The sequence below is a fragment of the Phaethon aethereus genome, assembly GCF_964289735.1.
Source record: "Phaethon aethereus genome assembly, contig: HAP1_SCAFFOLD_314, whole genome shotgun sequence".
NCBI classification, from domain to species: domain Eukaryota; kingdom Metazoa; phylum Chordata; class Aves; order Phaethontiformes; family Phaethontidae; genus Phaethon; species Phaethon aethereus.
Genome location: NW_028114165.1, coordinates 78,182 through 91,968, shown reverse-complemented (window position 1 = coordinate 91,968; position 13,787 = coordinate 78,182). Strand labels below are relative to the sequence as shown.

Here is a 13,787-nt window from a genome sequence, read left to right as displayed (position 1 = left end):
CGAAAGAAACCTCCGCGCCCCAGAGCGTTACCCTCCCTAAGCAGTCCCTTTAACATATACACCCTCTTGCGGTGCTCAAAAAAAGTCAGCCTTTAGAAAGTGTTTTCGCAGGGAATGTAAACTTTATTTTTCCAAGTCGTAGCATAACCACGGCCGGAAGCTTAGTATACCATCCACTCCACAGGCGAACGTCCCACACGGATAGTGGCGTGTGGTTAGCTCTGCTGCAGGCACGGAGCTCCGTAACGGAGTGTATCAGCCCTTTTTCGGACAATAGTGGGTGGCTCTTAAAAGAGCCGTTGGGTTTAAGTATTTCCACTTCAACACTTCACTTCTTGGGCGCTGCCTTCTTCGCTTTCGCCGCTTTCGGCTTGGCCGCCTTGGGCTTGGCAGCTTTAGGCTTCACCGCCTTCGCCTTGGCCGGACTCTTCGCTGCTGCCGCCGCCTTTTTGGGCTTGGCAGCCTTAGTCACCTTCTTGGGGCTCTTGGCCGCTTTTTTAGCCGCGGTGGCCGCCGGCTTCTTGGCTTTCTTGGGGCTCTTCTTCACCGCCGCCGCCTTCTTGGGCTTCTTGGCGGCGCTGGCAGGCTTCTTGGGCGCCGGCTTCTTGGGCTTGGCCGCGGCCGCCCGCTTCTTGGGGGCTTTTTCCTTCACTTCTCCAGGCTTCTTGCTGAGCCGGAAAGAGCCGGAGGCGCCGGTGCCCTTGGTCTGCACCAGGGTGCCCTTGCTGACGAGGCTCTTGAGCCCCAGCTTGATGCGGCTGTTGTTCTTCTCCACATCGTAGCCGCCGGCGGCCAGCGCCTTCTTGAGCGCGGCGAGGGAGAGCCCCTTGCGCTCCTTGGAGGCGGACACGGCCTTGGTGATCAGCTCGGTGACGCTGGGGCCCGCGGGCTTGCGGGCTTTGGCGCCGCTCGCCGCCTTCTTCGGCTTCTTGGCGGCGGCCTTGGCGGCGGGGGCCGCGACAGCGGGAGCGGCGGCAGGAGCGGTCTCCGACATCGCTGCAGAGACTTCTTCCTAATCAAAAGAAAGTAATTGGACTACAGTAACCCCGATGCCTGAATTTATAGCGAAGCGGTGATCTGTGATTGGTGCTTTGCAGAGCCCGCCTAACTGTTAGCCAGGAAGAGCTTTTCGTCCTCCGAGTCTGTGTTTCTTCGGTGTTATAAATTTGTATTTTTTGTAAAATGCGTGCCACGAAATCACCCCAGTTTCTACGGGGGGGGAAGAGAAGACGGTGGACTTTCAGTCGGTGGAGTTTCTTGCTGTTGGGACCCCAGATGAGAGAGAAAAGATGTGTTTAACCCCGCGTTGTGAAGGCAGAGAGACCCCGGGAACGGCAAACTTTTGTTTTTCCTTCTAAATTAAAATAAAACCCGTAGATAAAAAGTCTCCCTCGTAATGCAGACTTATTCTTTAGGGGCTTTTCTCCTGATTAGGATAGAAACTGAGGGGGCAGCTTCAGTATTTTTGCCGTGAATTGATTTCAAAGAGAAGGAAGTAACACAATTTCATGACTGAGCTTTGAATACGGATAAAGATTCGGCTCCCTTAACCGTATCTTTAACTATTAAGGATACAGTATTTCTACAGAATTTCGTGTTTTGGGAAAATAAGACACCTTCAGAGGAATATATATACTGTTGAAAAGTGTCTGGAACTTGCCAGGACTCTGCATTTTTTGTGGTGTTCTGTAAGTGAATAGCAAGATTTTGATATTTTTTACAAATAGTTTCTTTTTATAAAGTGAAGCTGTCAAGGCCTAGTTAATGCATATAAATTCTGGAAAAACGCTAGTTTAACACTTTCTCAGCTACAGTAGTGTATACTAGTATTCTTAAAGACTTACAGAAGTCTGAAGCAGACTTGTAGGGGAAAAATGTCAAACGGGTGTAGATACACAAATATGTACTGGATGCTACTTAAACATTAATGGAGCCAACTGAAGCCTCGGTTCTCTCCAAATAAATTAAATAATGGGGAAATCTGGCCTACATGAACAGAATGCTTTAGCCTCAATATTAACTATAAGTATTTGGACACAGATTGTTGGGGTTTTTTCCTTTTTTTTCATAAGTTTCATAAAATCTGCCATTCTCTTCTTTAAAGAAAAACACTTGCCAATTCAGGTTTTCATCCAAATCCTCAGAACACTAAAATGATTTTCAGACAATCCTCATAACTCAGAATCAGCCTTAATTATTATGATCCCACTTAATTATCAAGTCTCACAAAGTGACAACAGAAATTAATTATTTTTTTAAGGCCTACTACAAATTGTTTGGTACATTTTTTTTACTAAATCAGAAGACAAAAACCTTGATTGGCTTCTATTTAAAAAGCAGCCAGAATTTTTTTCCTTGGTTGAAAAGAATGAGTTAAGCCCAAACCTGATATTTTGCCCCCTTGTACTTTGTAGAAACTTGTCATGCAAAACGTCAGCGGGCTATTTAAGCAAAGGAGTATCTCTCCCAGCCCAGATGAATTTGAGATTCTAGAAGACAAATATTATGTCGCAAAAGGCCCTCACATTTATTTTCATACATTAAATGTTGAGGACATAATTAAATTATACTTAATATTAAGTAGTTTTTGTTGACATGAGGTAGATTAAAATGGCAAGGATGAATGAGATGCATTAGAATAACAAAATGAAAACAATGAACTGTCACTTCTTCATATTCTCTTAGTTCTATTTTTATTTTGTTGTGTCTGCATGCAGGCCAGTTAATAAGTTCTTTGAAGGAGAGGAGGAGTGGAAAGGAAAGCAGAGAAAGGGAAAAATTAGGCTTTTCGGTACCCCAGAGTAAAACACAGACTGAAAGGCATACTGAAGTGGGCTGTGAAATCTGCCACACTTCTCGTGAATGTGACATCGTTCCCACAGAAGCAATTAGAGCAAATCCACGGTAGCCATAGAGTTTGAGAGCTCAGGCTGGTAAAGCAAATGAAGAGTAGGAATGTTTCTCTGAGAGGTAAAAAAGCAGTTGCTGGCAGCAAGATGAGGGCATTATGCTTATTTTCCAGGTGAAGTGGATGGAGATGGGTGTAAAGCAGAATCAGACTGTAAGTGATAGAAGAGACAGAACTTGGAAAGGTTGTCGTCTACCTGGGTCTGTTTAATGTAATGCACATTTTTCTGGGAATAAGGACTGAAAGAAGCTTAATGTGCCTTAATCTCTGTAGCTTTGATGATTTACTGTTAGATCTCTAGAAATTTATTACACTTGAAACTGGTCAGGAAGCTGGAAGCAACTGGAAGTAGGCAGTAATTGCTGGTGCAAGAGTGCAGTTGTAGCCCCAGGGGTGGGTCCTCTTCCTCACATCCAGACATTCGGGTAAGTTTCCCTTCAAGCTCGCTCTTTGTAAACCTGTTCTCAGTCCACCAGGAGAGAAGAGTTTTCCTTCCCCTCCCCATAAACAGGCTGCAGGTTAGAGATAAAGACAGGAGGTAGAAAGAGATGGGAGAAGAACTCTCAGATCTTGCTCTCTAAGTAGAGGCAGTCACTTGAACTCCATCCAGAGCACATAGGGATTGCTGTCCCTACTCTGTGGCAAGTTTTAAAGGGACAAGATTGTCTCTATTTTTGTAAGGAAAGCAGATGAAGAAGGTCCTGACCTGAGGATTTCAAGGAGCAGAATTTACCGCTGCTCCCACTTTTAGTTCTGGATAGGTCTGTGTAAACCTGCACGTCTTTTAAACAGTTCCCTGCTCCAGGTGCTGACTATTTTGAGTTGCACTTCTGAAGTTCTTTACTTTTCCTTAGTAGGCTGAGACACTGGAAGACTTGGCAGCTGGACCCTGGCATTATGTGTCAGCATCCTTTATTGTATCTAATCCTCAACCATCAAACCAGCCCTGTTCTGCACAAAGCATTATTCCTGGTCTATTTCTGAGACCACTGAATTTTCCTGGTTTTATTAACCATTTCTGCAAATGGCAGTACTTTTTAAAGAGAGAGGCTTTAGAGATATGAGGTGGTGTGACAAGCAGAGGTTTTTCTAGAGTTATTTCCCCCCCTGCCCCCAGCAATGACTTTTTCAAGTTAATTGGATAACACAAACTTGTCAGAAGTTCTGAACAATATTTAGGTTTGCATTGCAGGAAATAGCTGTTAAATGCAACACTGGACCAAAATAACAGTTCTCAGTTTTTAGAGAGACCAATCACTACCTACCTCACAGATAGCACTGCTGTTGCCCTTGGTGTTTTGCAGTTAAGAGAAAAAGGCAAAACAAAGCAAGCACCCCACCACATAACTTAGAAAATCAGTGGTAAAGTATGTAACTCTTTTTCAACCTGACAGAGATTTTCTTGCTGCCGAGCAAACATGATTGAAAAAAAAGTTTTGAGAGTGAGCTGGTAATAAAAATTATTTGTGTTTTCCATATGAAGAGACAAATATTTAAATGAGACTCCTTTTATACTGAACTTCAATCACACACCAAAGATTGAAAGTTCTCCTGTTTTTCCGTTCCAACCACCCTGTCCAAATGCAGACTCTGTTATTCAGGACCTCAAACCAATTCCTTATGCCTCCTTAAAATGCATACCCTTACTTCCCTAAAGCAGAACCTCATTTCCATGCATCATTGCACAACTTGCCCTGGCTTCCTTCCTTGCCTAGCAAGTATAGGTGCTAGCGCAGATTACAGAAAACCCTACAAAATGCCAGTGCATTTTCCAATGCAAGGATCTTCAAACAACAATAGTCCACATATAATGTGAGAAATCACTCCTAAAACTGTATAGCAGAGAAAACACTTTTTTTTTTTTTTTTAAATCATGACAGAAGCTCCACATGGAGGAGAAATGGATTAGACAGTAGACAAATAGAGGCAGAGTAGACATTCAGACTGCAGGAGGAGAACAATCTGGATAAACTGATTAGCCAAATTTAGCTGAAAGCCTACACACATTTAATTACAATTGCTATTGTTAGCATGGTGAAGCTCCAGAGAACTTTTAATTGAAGAATGCTATATTCTTTACAAAGAGTGACTTGCAGACATGCAGGTAATCACTCTCAAAATTAATAATAAAAACACCATAACAAGGTCAAAAGACATTAGTCAGGTCTCTGGCATGCTGCAACTATATTGGTAATACTGATTCAGCCATTGTTAACAAAAGTATATGGACAGATATTTCAGTGTTAGGGCAATCACATCCCCTTAAAAAAGTATGTTGCCTTCTAATCTAACACCTTGTGCAAGAGGTCCTACCCCCATGTTCAGAGAAGGGTCTTTGAGCTAGAGCAGGGAGATACTACAACCTCTCTGAGCTACCTGTTAAAAAAAATTCTTTCTTGTGTTTAAGTATTATTCCCTGTGCTTCAGTTTGTGCCCACTGCCTCCTGTCTTGGGCAGTACTGAGAAGACTGTGGTTCTGTCTCCTTTATTCCACCCATCAGGTACCTGAACACATGGACAAGACTCCTCTGAGCCTTCTCTTCTTCTGTCTGGACAGTCTCAGCTCTTTCAGCCTCTCCTCGTGTGCAAGACGCTCCCATCCCTTCATCATCTTTGTGGCCCTTTGCTGGTATCACTCCAGTTATGTCCATATCTCCGTTGCACTAAGGAGCCCAGAACTGGACACAGCACTCCAGATGGGTCTCACCAGTGCTGATGGGAGGGAAACAATCATTTCCCTCAGTACCATTTTGCAAATAATACTTCTCCAGGCTAATTTGTGAAACCTATGTACATGTTAATCCTGAATGGCACTCCTGCCACTTTTTAGATTTTGGTAGTTAAATAAAGGCAGCTTCAAAAAAACATTGTTACCTCTCACACAGTCCTTAGTTTCAATGCTTGTCAAGACCAGTTTGAGCTATCCTGATTTGTCTCTGTGATCATGTTGTCCATGACTGTAGGACTTTCTAAGGCTAGATGGAATCTCAGCAAAACTGCCACTCTTAAAAAAATCCTTACATTCTGTGGTGATCAAAAGGTAGAGAGGGGTGACTCTCCTGCCTGCCATAACTCTTAAATATTTGCTAACCAGCAAAAAAGAAGGGCTATGCATTTTAATGAATCAGCCTCAAAATCTCTGCATCTGTCCAGAAAATGACAACCTAAAGCATCAAAATGTTCCTTCCAGCTTCTGAAAGTCTTTGGATCAGAGATCCTTTTGTAATCTAGTTTTACTTCTCTCCCCCCGCCTCTGGGACTGAGAATTATCAGTAATAGTAGTAGTGTTAAACATAGGAATCCCAGGGATGAGTAGGATTTTGTTCTACTGAATTACGTAGACTATAAATTTTGTACTATTTTCAGTTGAAGAAAAAGAGGAAGCAGGTAAATAAAGACAAAGAAATACTAGGGACCTCCATGCAAAAGCATGGAAATATAACCTTACTTGTAACTCTCAGTGAGTGCCTGGAAAAAATTGAAATGTGGTATCTGAACCTATGTCACATGCTGTCTGTTCTCCCAGGTGCATAACACAGTCAAATGACAACTCTTTTCTTGTGAGTCAGATTGCAAATACTGATTCAGTCGGAGATGGAAATTGAAAAACAGGCCACCAGTATAGAAGATCTACATCCTACCCTTTCAGTTGCACTCAAAATGTGCATGTTATTAGATGTCACCTCCTAAACTATCAAAGGTAGTTCTAGCCCTTCATGCTGAGTGAAGGGAAATAGGGTGCTGAAAGGTCACCTGTGTTAACACACAGTAGACCCAGCTCTGCACCCAGCCTATGCAGCCATGCTGTTACTCTTAAGGTATCTGAAGAATATGGGCAAGAACTAAGCTCATGATAAGGCATTCTGGGTTACGGATTTATGCATTACTCAGGTTTACAGACTCAGCACACCTTGGGGAAGGAATACCTCATTGATACCGAGTTGTATTAATTACCAGCTCAGCCAAATTCAAGGAAGATACGAATAAAACCAAGAAATTACAGTACTCAGACATAGTTTTGTAAGACATAGGGAAGAAAGTAAACCCATGTTTAACTGCCTTGCTCCAAAATTAACTTTAGAAAGAGTCTCAGCAGAGAATGCAATGTTCCCCTAGAGCTGGCTGGATACACTGCAGATTTAATCTCTGTTTCATTTTATTTAATTTTAGAGAAATATTAGAAGTGAACCTAATAATCAGATAAAATTGGTCTAGCATCCCCCTCCCAAGGTAGAAAGTTGTGTTTAAATGTTTATGATTGTGAAATATGAAATTAGAATGCTGTGCCAAACAGAGTTCTGCCAGGATCAGTCCTAGGCCTGATATAATTTTATTTATGATCTGAATTATAGTCTACAGGGAATGTATAGAAGTGCTATGGGTACCAACAAGCAAAGAAATGCTAGAATGATGGAGGACAGTTTATGTATTGAAAAATGCCTGATTAACTGGGGACACTGTCTTCAAAAATGTGTAAGATACTTCACCTGGAAATATATCAGTTTTATCAATATTGGACAGTGGAGTTGCCTAGCACCTGAGTAGAACTGGATCTTCAGGTTATAGTCATAAGTTGACAATGAATCAACAGCATGTTACCAAGTACTAGGAAAGGAACACAATGACAACATCTACAACACAGATGAAGATCTTCCTCTGTAGCCAGGAATGGTATAGTCTCACTTGGAGTTTTAGGCCTATTTTTCAGTACTGAACTTCATGTAATGAAAAGTGAACAATATGAGAGTACACAGAAGAGAGCAACAGTAATTATCCGGGAGGTCTAAGAACTATTCCCTAATGGAAAGGCATACACGGTTGAGTTCCCTGACTTGAAGAGAAGGCTGAAAAACTGAAGTTTCTTCTCAAACATTTAAAACATGAGGAGGAAATAAGTCATCTTTCCTCAGTATACATTGTAGGAAATACAAAAACTAATGTTCTTCACTGCAGCAACTTTGCAGTAAGGAAATAATTTCTAATATGGAGTAGAGTAACACACTAGAAAATGTTACTTGGGAAGATAGTGGGGTCTCCAAGAATCAACAAGACTGAACAACTACCAGAAATAAAATGTGCTCAGTTGCATTCTGATGATGGGTGGAGAGCAACAAAAATTGCTGATGCCTAGGAACTGGTAGTTATCACAGAACTATAGAAACAATCTATGCAGACAGGGGAGGAGTGCAGGATGTAATACACTTGGCATTTAGTAAGGTTTTTGGAACCATGTCACACAGCATTCTCATTTGGGATTTGAGGGAGTAACAGCAGGCTGTTAGATGTTTGAAAATTGACTGTGGAACAGGGTCAAAGGGCTGTAGTTAACAACTTAGTGACTGCAGGCACTCAGTAAAGAAAAGAATGACCCAGGGCTGAATGAATACTTGATTTTAATGGATGTTTTCAGTAACGACCTGGATGATATGAGACAATGCACCCTTAGCATGTGTGGATGATAGTAAGTTAGGGAGGGTAGACAAAGCCAAAAGACAGCTATTTAAGAAAAGCAACTTTAATAAACTTGAGGTGTGGGCCAAAAGAAATCTTGTGCAGTTTGTCAAAGGAAGTGCGAAGTTCTACACATGGAGCCGAACAGCTACTTGCAGCAGCATGGGCTGGGAAACAACTGGTCTGACCTGGGCGGAACCTGGGGGTTGTGGTGACTTTCTCAACTGCTGGATCCTTAAAGGCAAGCTTGCTGCTGTGTCCAGAGCCTAAGCATAAATAAAACCCTGTAAGCAGCTGGGGTTTCTAACCGAAGTATTTGGTTTTCCAACCAAGTATTACTGTAACAAAGACAAAGCACAGCAGTAGTGTCTGGAGACACCGACACAATGCACGTCATCATTTTCCAGACTTGGCTTCCTCCAGAAAAATACAGCCCAAGACAAAATTCAATACATTCCTACAGGGATGCCCACAGTAGATTCATTACTTGGAAAACTATGCCCCAGAGAGATTGTTTGGACAGGGCAGTACTTCAGCTGCTGTTAAGTACTTACAACTCTACAAGAGTTGGCAGAGTTCAACGGGAAAACTTACTGCCCAATGCAGCTCTGCAGGAGCCCAGGCAAGGAGAGGAGCTGATCAGTCACGGCTGTGCAGCAAACATTGTGCTTACAAGGCTTTCATGATATGTCTTTCTAGCTTAATCAACGATCAATATATCAGGAGACCTGTGCTGCTTCAAATGCTTGTTTAGAAAGCAGAGTAAGGATTTCAGAGAAGCAGTCAAGTGTCAGCTGTGATGCCGAGTAGCTGGTTTGCTGTTTGATGTTTGCAGTTTGATCTTCCTTACCCAAATGCAGGAGTAGATTTGCATGGTATACTACAGAGCGCTGAACGCCATCGGCCACCCTATTCCTGGGAAACCATCTGGAGTGTCTGTTGGAGAGCTCTGACTGATCCTTCATTGTCTTTCTGGGAGAAGCCCAGAGCCCAAGGAGGAAAACAACAAAGGGGTGCCTCTGTCCCCAGTTGCAGGTTATTGACCCTGTCCCTCTCTCCCATGTCCTAAAACAGCTTCACATGAGGAACTGGATATATTACTATCTTTCCAACACCTCAAGCCTGGTCTAGGAAGTTCCTCCAGCCTTTCTTCATAGACCTATTCAGCTATATCAGGTATTCAGTGAACCTGCGAGCATGCTGCCCATGCCGAGGGAGCAGACAGCCTGTAGATGGGGGCAACTGCCAGGCTGCAATCAGAAGTCATGACTAGATGTTTCCTAAGATTTTGATGATGGGGGAAAGAGTGACCTATGTATCTTAGCAAGGCTGCAGCTTATGAATGGTGTGGTGGTGATGAGGCACATGCAAGCTTCTCCTTCCACGGCGGAGTAAGACACATCACAGTCACTACTCCAGAGTCATGCTGGGCTGGCCATGAACAGCCGTCCTGACAGCTGGTACGTTGTTGTGTGAGAGAAACACCCCAAAAACCATATTTTTGTGATTCTAGCACAAACAGCATTACTTTGAAAGGAACCCTGAAACATCCGACCTGAGGAGGAGGAGGTGTGAGCGGTGGCAGGGCCGCGTGAGTGCTTGGGTGTCGGTGTCTGCCAAGCACAACATTCTTTCGGAAGTGCGTGTGCAGTGTCCCTTCCTGTGATCCGCCGTCGGAGACTAATCCTGTGATGTTGTTTTCCATGAGGAAATGGCATCCAGCTCCTGCTGCTTTGCAGAGGAACACAGCAGTGACTCAGAAAACATGCATTTGCCCTTGCCCACAGCTGGCATAGTGCAGGTGAAGCGCGATGATTTTTGGAAGATTTTGCCCCTGTGTAGATCATCTTCTGATCTATATGAAGCCACTCCCTGTGCATGGCAAACTGCATCCTCAAAGGTCAACCTGGGCTGCTGGGCCATGGCAGAGGTCTTTTCTCAATTTATCAGTCCCTGTATAGTTTCTGAACTTGGCAGCCAGAAGGTTGGAAACAGTCCAAACCAGTCTGCAGCCCAACCTCTCAGATCTCTGACCGAGGGGAACCTTAAAATAAAATTATGAGAATAAGGCTCTCCACCTCTGATTGTCTCAGCTGGTGGGGAAGGGAGGTGAGAGAGATGAAATTTGTTACCAAAGTACCAATCATTAGACTAAATTCATGATCACAGTCCCCCCAGATCTCTCATCATACCTATCAAATAGATAGATATGATCAACACACTGGGAAGCTGATAGCTGTAACATTTAAACATTAGGTGATGTTGCTTGCTAGTTTTATTTAAACAGCATAAACCACTCCTGCAACTACGCTACTGCCAGGAGATTCCTTGCAAACGACAAATCCACACATGCAAATCTTGACTTGGGCCTCAGTCTGAAGATAAAAGCTTCATGTGCTTAAAATATTTCTTACCAAAATTATGTGGGTTGCTCAGTCTCACTAAGCACAGCTTTGTGGCATGGCTTACATGTTGAACTGAAGGTGGGATATGTGAGCATGGGCATACAGAGAATGAGGATCACTGGGGTAGATTTAGAAGCCTGAAGTGTACTAAAGAAATTAGATCTTGTGCAGTTTACAGTCTTACCCACATGCAGAGATAGGTTCCAATTGACCACATCTCTGTTGCTGCCAGAGTTGAATACTGTCCAACGATGTTCTTTTGGATATTACACATGAGGAGAGTTTAATGTGTAATATACAGTTTCCTTATTTGGCATATTTGGCATTACATGGGGTTTTGATTTAGCGGAGTGATACAGCAACATACTGAAATCTCACCATAAACATGATATAGCAGTTGCAATACACAACTGAACCACATTACAAACACAATTGTCATTACTGGTGTCTATATGCTCATTGTCACAATGCTGGGCCTCCCCAGGCATTGGGAAGGAATATGTTGGTTGAAACCATCTCAAGCCCATTGCTCTCTTCAAACTTTGTTTCATTCGTTGTCCAGTTTTTATAGTTTATGTTGGGCCAAGCCACATATGCACTGTCCCCCCTTCCCCTCATGCTGGTCTGGCTAACTCAGGAAGACATTATTATTTGTTAGTTGTCTGATGATTCACTGGTGCAGCTGTCTTATCCAAAACCATGGAAATGCTCCAGGGTCCTTGGTGTTGAGATAAGCTCAGTTTTCTTTACAGTACATTATTCCTCAAGGTCATTGTCTTTTTGCCCTTCTCCTCTGAGGTCTCCTTCACTGTGGGGGCGTAACGGTCTCTCAAATGTGCCCAGATTTTCAGTACAAGGGAAAAATTTGTTTCTTTCCCCTAGATAGTCCAGGTGAGATCTACTACCTTTTCAGTATGGCAGATCGCAGGAGCATGATAACAGCGCAAAACAGGTGTCTCTATAACCTGTCTCATTCACAAAGGACAGACTGTGATTCCATTTTTCCTTCGAAAGTGACAGAGAATATTTTGAATAGAGAATGAAGCACCAGCTTCCAGTGAGTGGAAAGCGCAAGGAATATAAAAACTTATCCAATACTCATACAAAATTCAAAACTACTAGTTTGAAATCTATGAATACTGTTCCAGAAGTTTATTCATACATATTCTTACAATATAATGTCTGACAGTAATTTTTTTGCCTAACATTGATCTAAAACTTGAAGCCTGAAGTTCTATTAGCATTTCATCAATGACGTTTTTTAAGTGAGGTCTAAAATAATAACTGCGTATGCTAATTATTTGCCCTGGGGTTATTGATATAGACACAACACCCTACAGGACCCCTGCCTTATTGTGCTAAACTTTAAACACATATGAAGAAAACATTGCATCAATTACCTGGAGGATGCAAAATCAGAATATAGGGAAGGCAGCTGAAAACTTACAAATGGAAACCAACAGCTGAGCGTAAAAATCATGAGGATAGGCAGCAAGTGTTCTCATCACACTGGAAGCTTGGTCCTTTACCTCTATCTTGCAGAATTAAATCTGTCTTAATTCCATCTTGGTGGGAATCATTCCTTAGTCTACTTATGTGCTAAATGTACAAAATTTTAAGTGCTCTTGCTTGAGCACTGTCACTGTTAAGTATGGGCAGGGCTGGGAAGCAGAAAGGGAGGGGTACTGAAATGTAATATTCTACCGCTAATGAAGCATTAGTAAGTGTAAAAAAGAAAGTAATAATTAAAATAAACCACAGAACTATTCTGGAATCCTTCATTAGGCTGGTAACAGCAGAAAAGGCTCAAGTTTGTTTACTGTTTTGTGACTTGTCAGTTCTGTATAAACAAGAACTGTAGCAAACATAGTACGTTTTTTAAGCCCCAGTGTCATACTCAGCTCACCTGTTTACTCCCCCCAGGAAGAGAAAGGAGGCGTTCTTAGGACTACAGCAAATCTAAGGAGAATCCCTACTATACCTAAGCATTCCTCTGCACCTCTGCAACAGGAAGCACAGTTGTTACAGCTTAGATAAAAATTGCGAATACCACTATTGAATGGACTATAGCAGCTGATTAGAAGAGTTCAGTGAGGGTTGCTTAATATCGAAAGGGGGGAAAAGCAAAAATCGTTCTGTTGTTCTTAATATACTCATTTTCTGAAGAAAATCAAATTATAAAAAAAAAAACCAAAAGCTGAAACAATTTACGTATTAGTCTAGTAGTAATTCCAGCTCAGGATGTTCTTATACTGTGACATTTGTAACATCTTCACACAAGGATTGCTCCTTACTTTCATAAATGCTAATTCTCTTTCCAGTATAGATTTCAGCCCAAACCAGCTAAAGACTGAAAAGCTTGATCTGCAGTACAAAAGAAGGGTGATTTTCTTACTAATTAAGATGCCAGAAATTTGAATCTATGGTTTTACTAAGGGACATGTTGTAAAAGGTGAGGAAAAAAAATCCCCACAGCAGTAACTCCAAATGAGCAAAACTGGTAAAAATAACCATAAAAAACATTTGTATTCTGCCTGCTAGTTAACATGTGCTTACAGACTCAAAATTGGTTATGCAAAAATAAGAAAATAGTATCACACCTCCCATTTCAGAAATGGGAAATTGAAAGCAAAACAGAAAGCAAATGTGTTAGAAAACCTGACTACACAGATTGTACAAATTTCCCTAAAGAAAATAAAAGAAGTTTTCCAAACATTAAAATTTCTGGGGAAGTTTATAGAACGTTGAGTACAAATAAAACAAAACGATAAATGAACAACAGCATGAAAATGAGAATTTTAAGTAATTCAAAGAAACCTCAGTCATAGCAAAAAAATTAAATAAATATATACATAGCAAATGGGTTTATGGAAATCCAAGGAGGAGGAAGAAAAACTTTCCAATTGTTATGAATATGTACGTCACTGGAATTTGGCGGAGGGGGATAATTTTTTGTTTACTTTGTAGGCTTTACAGCAAATGCTTTGCAAATCACAGCAACGGCTGCTCCAGCACGACCAGTG

At 41.9% G+C, this 13,787-nt stretch overlaps 1 protein-coding gene across 1 annotated transcript; it reads right to left on the bottom strand.

Annotated features, from left to right (window-relative positions):
* Nucleotides 1-106: 106 nt before the first annotated feature.
* On the bottom strand, nt 107-994 carry LOC309416237 (histone H1.01-like; the record flags this gene model as incomplete). The annotated part of the gene is made up of 1 exon (XM_082015809.1): nt 107-994. One exon carries the CDS (start codon nt 992-994, stop codon nt 329-331), a length of 666 nt encoding a protein of 221 aa, XP_081871935.1. The 3' UTR covers nt 107-328.
* Nucleotides 995-13,787: the final 12,793 nt, after the last annotated feature.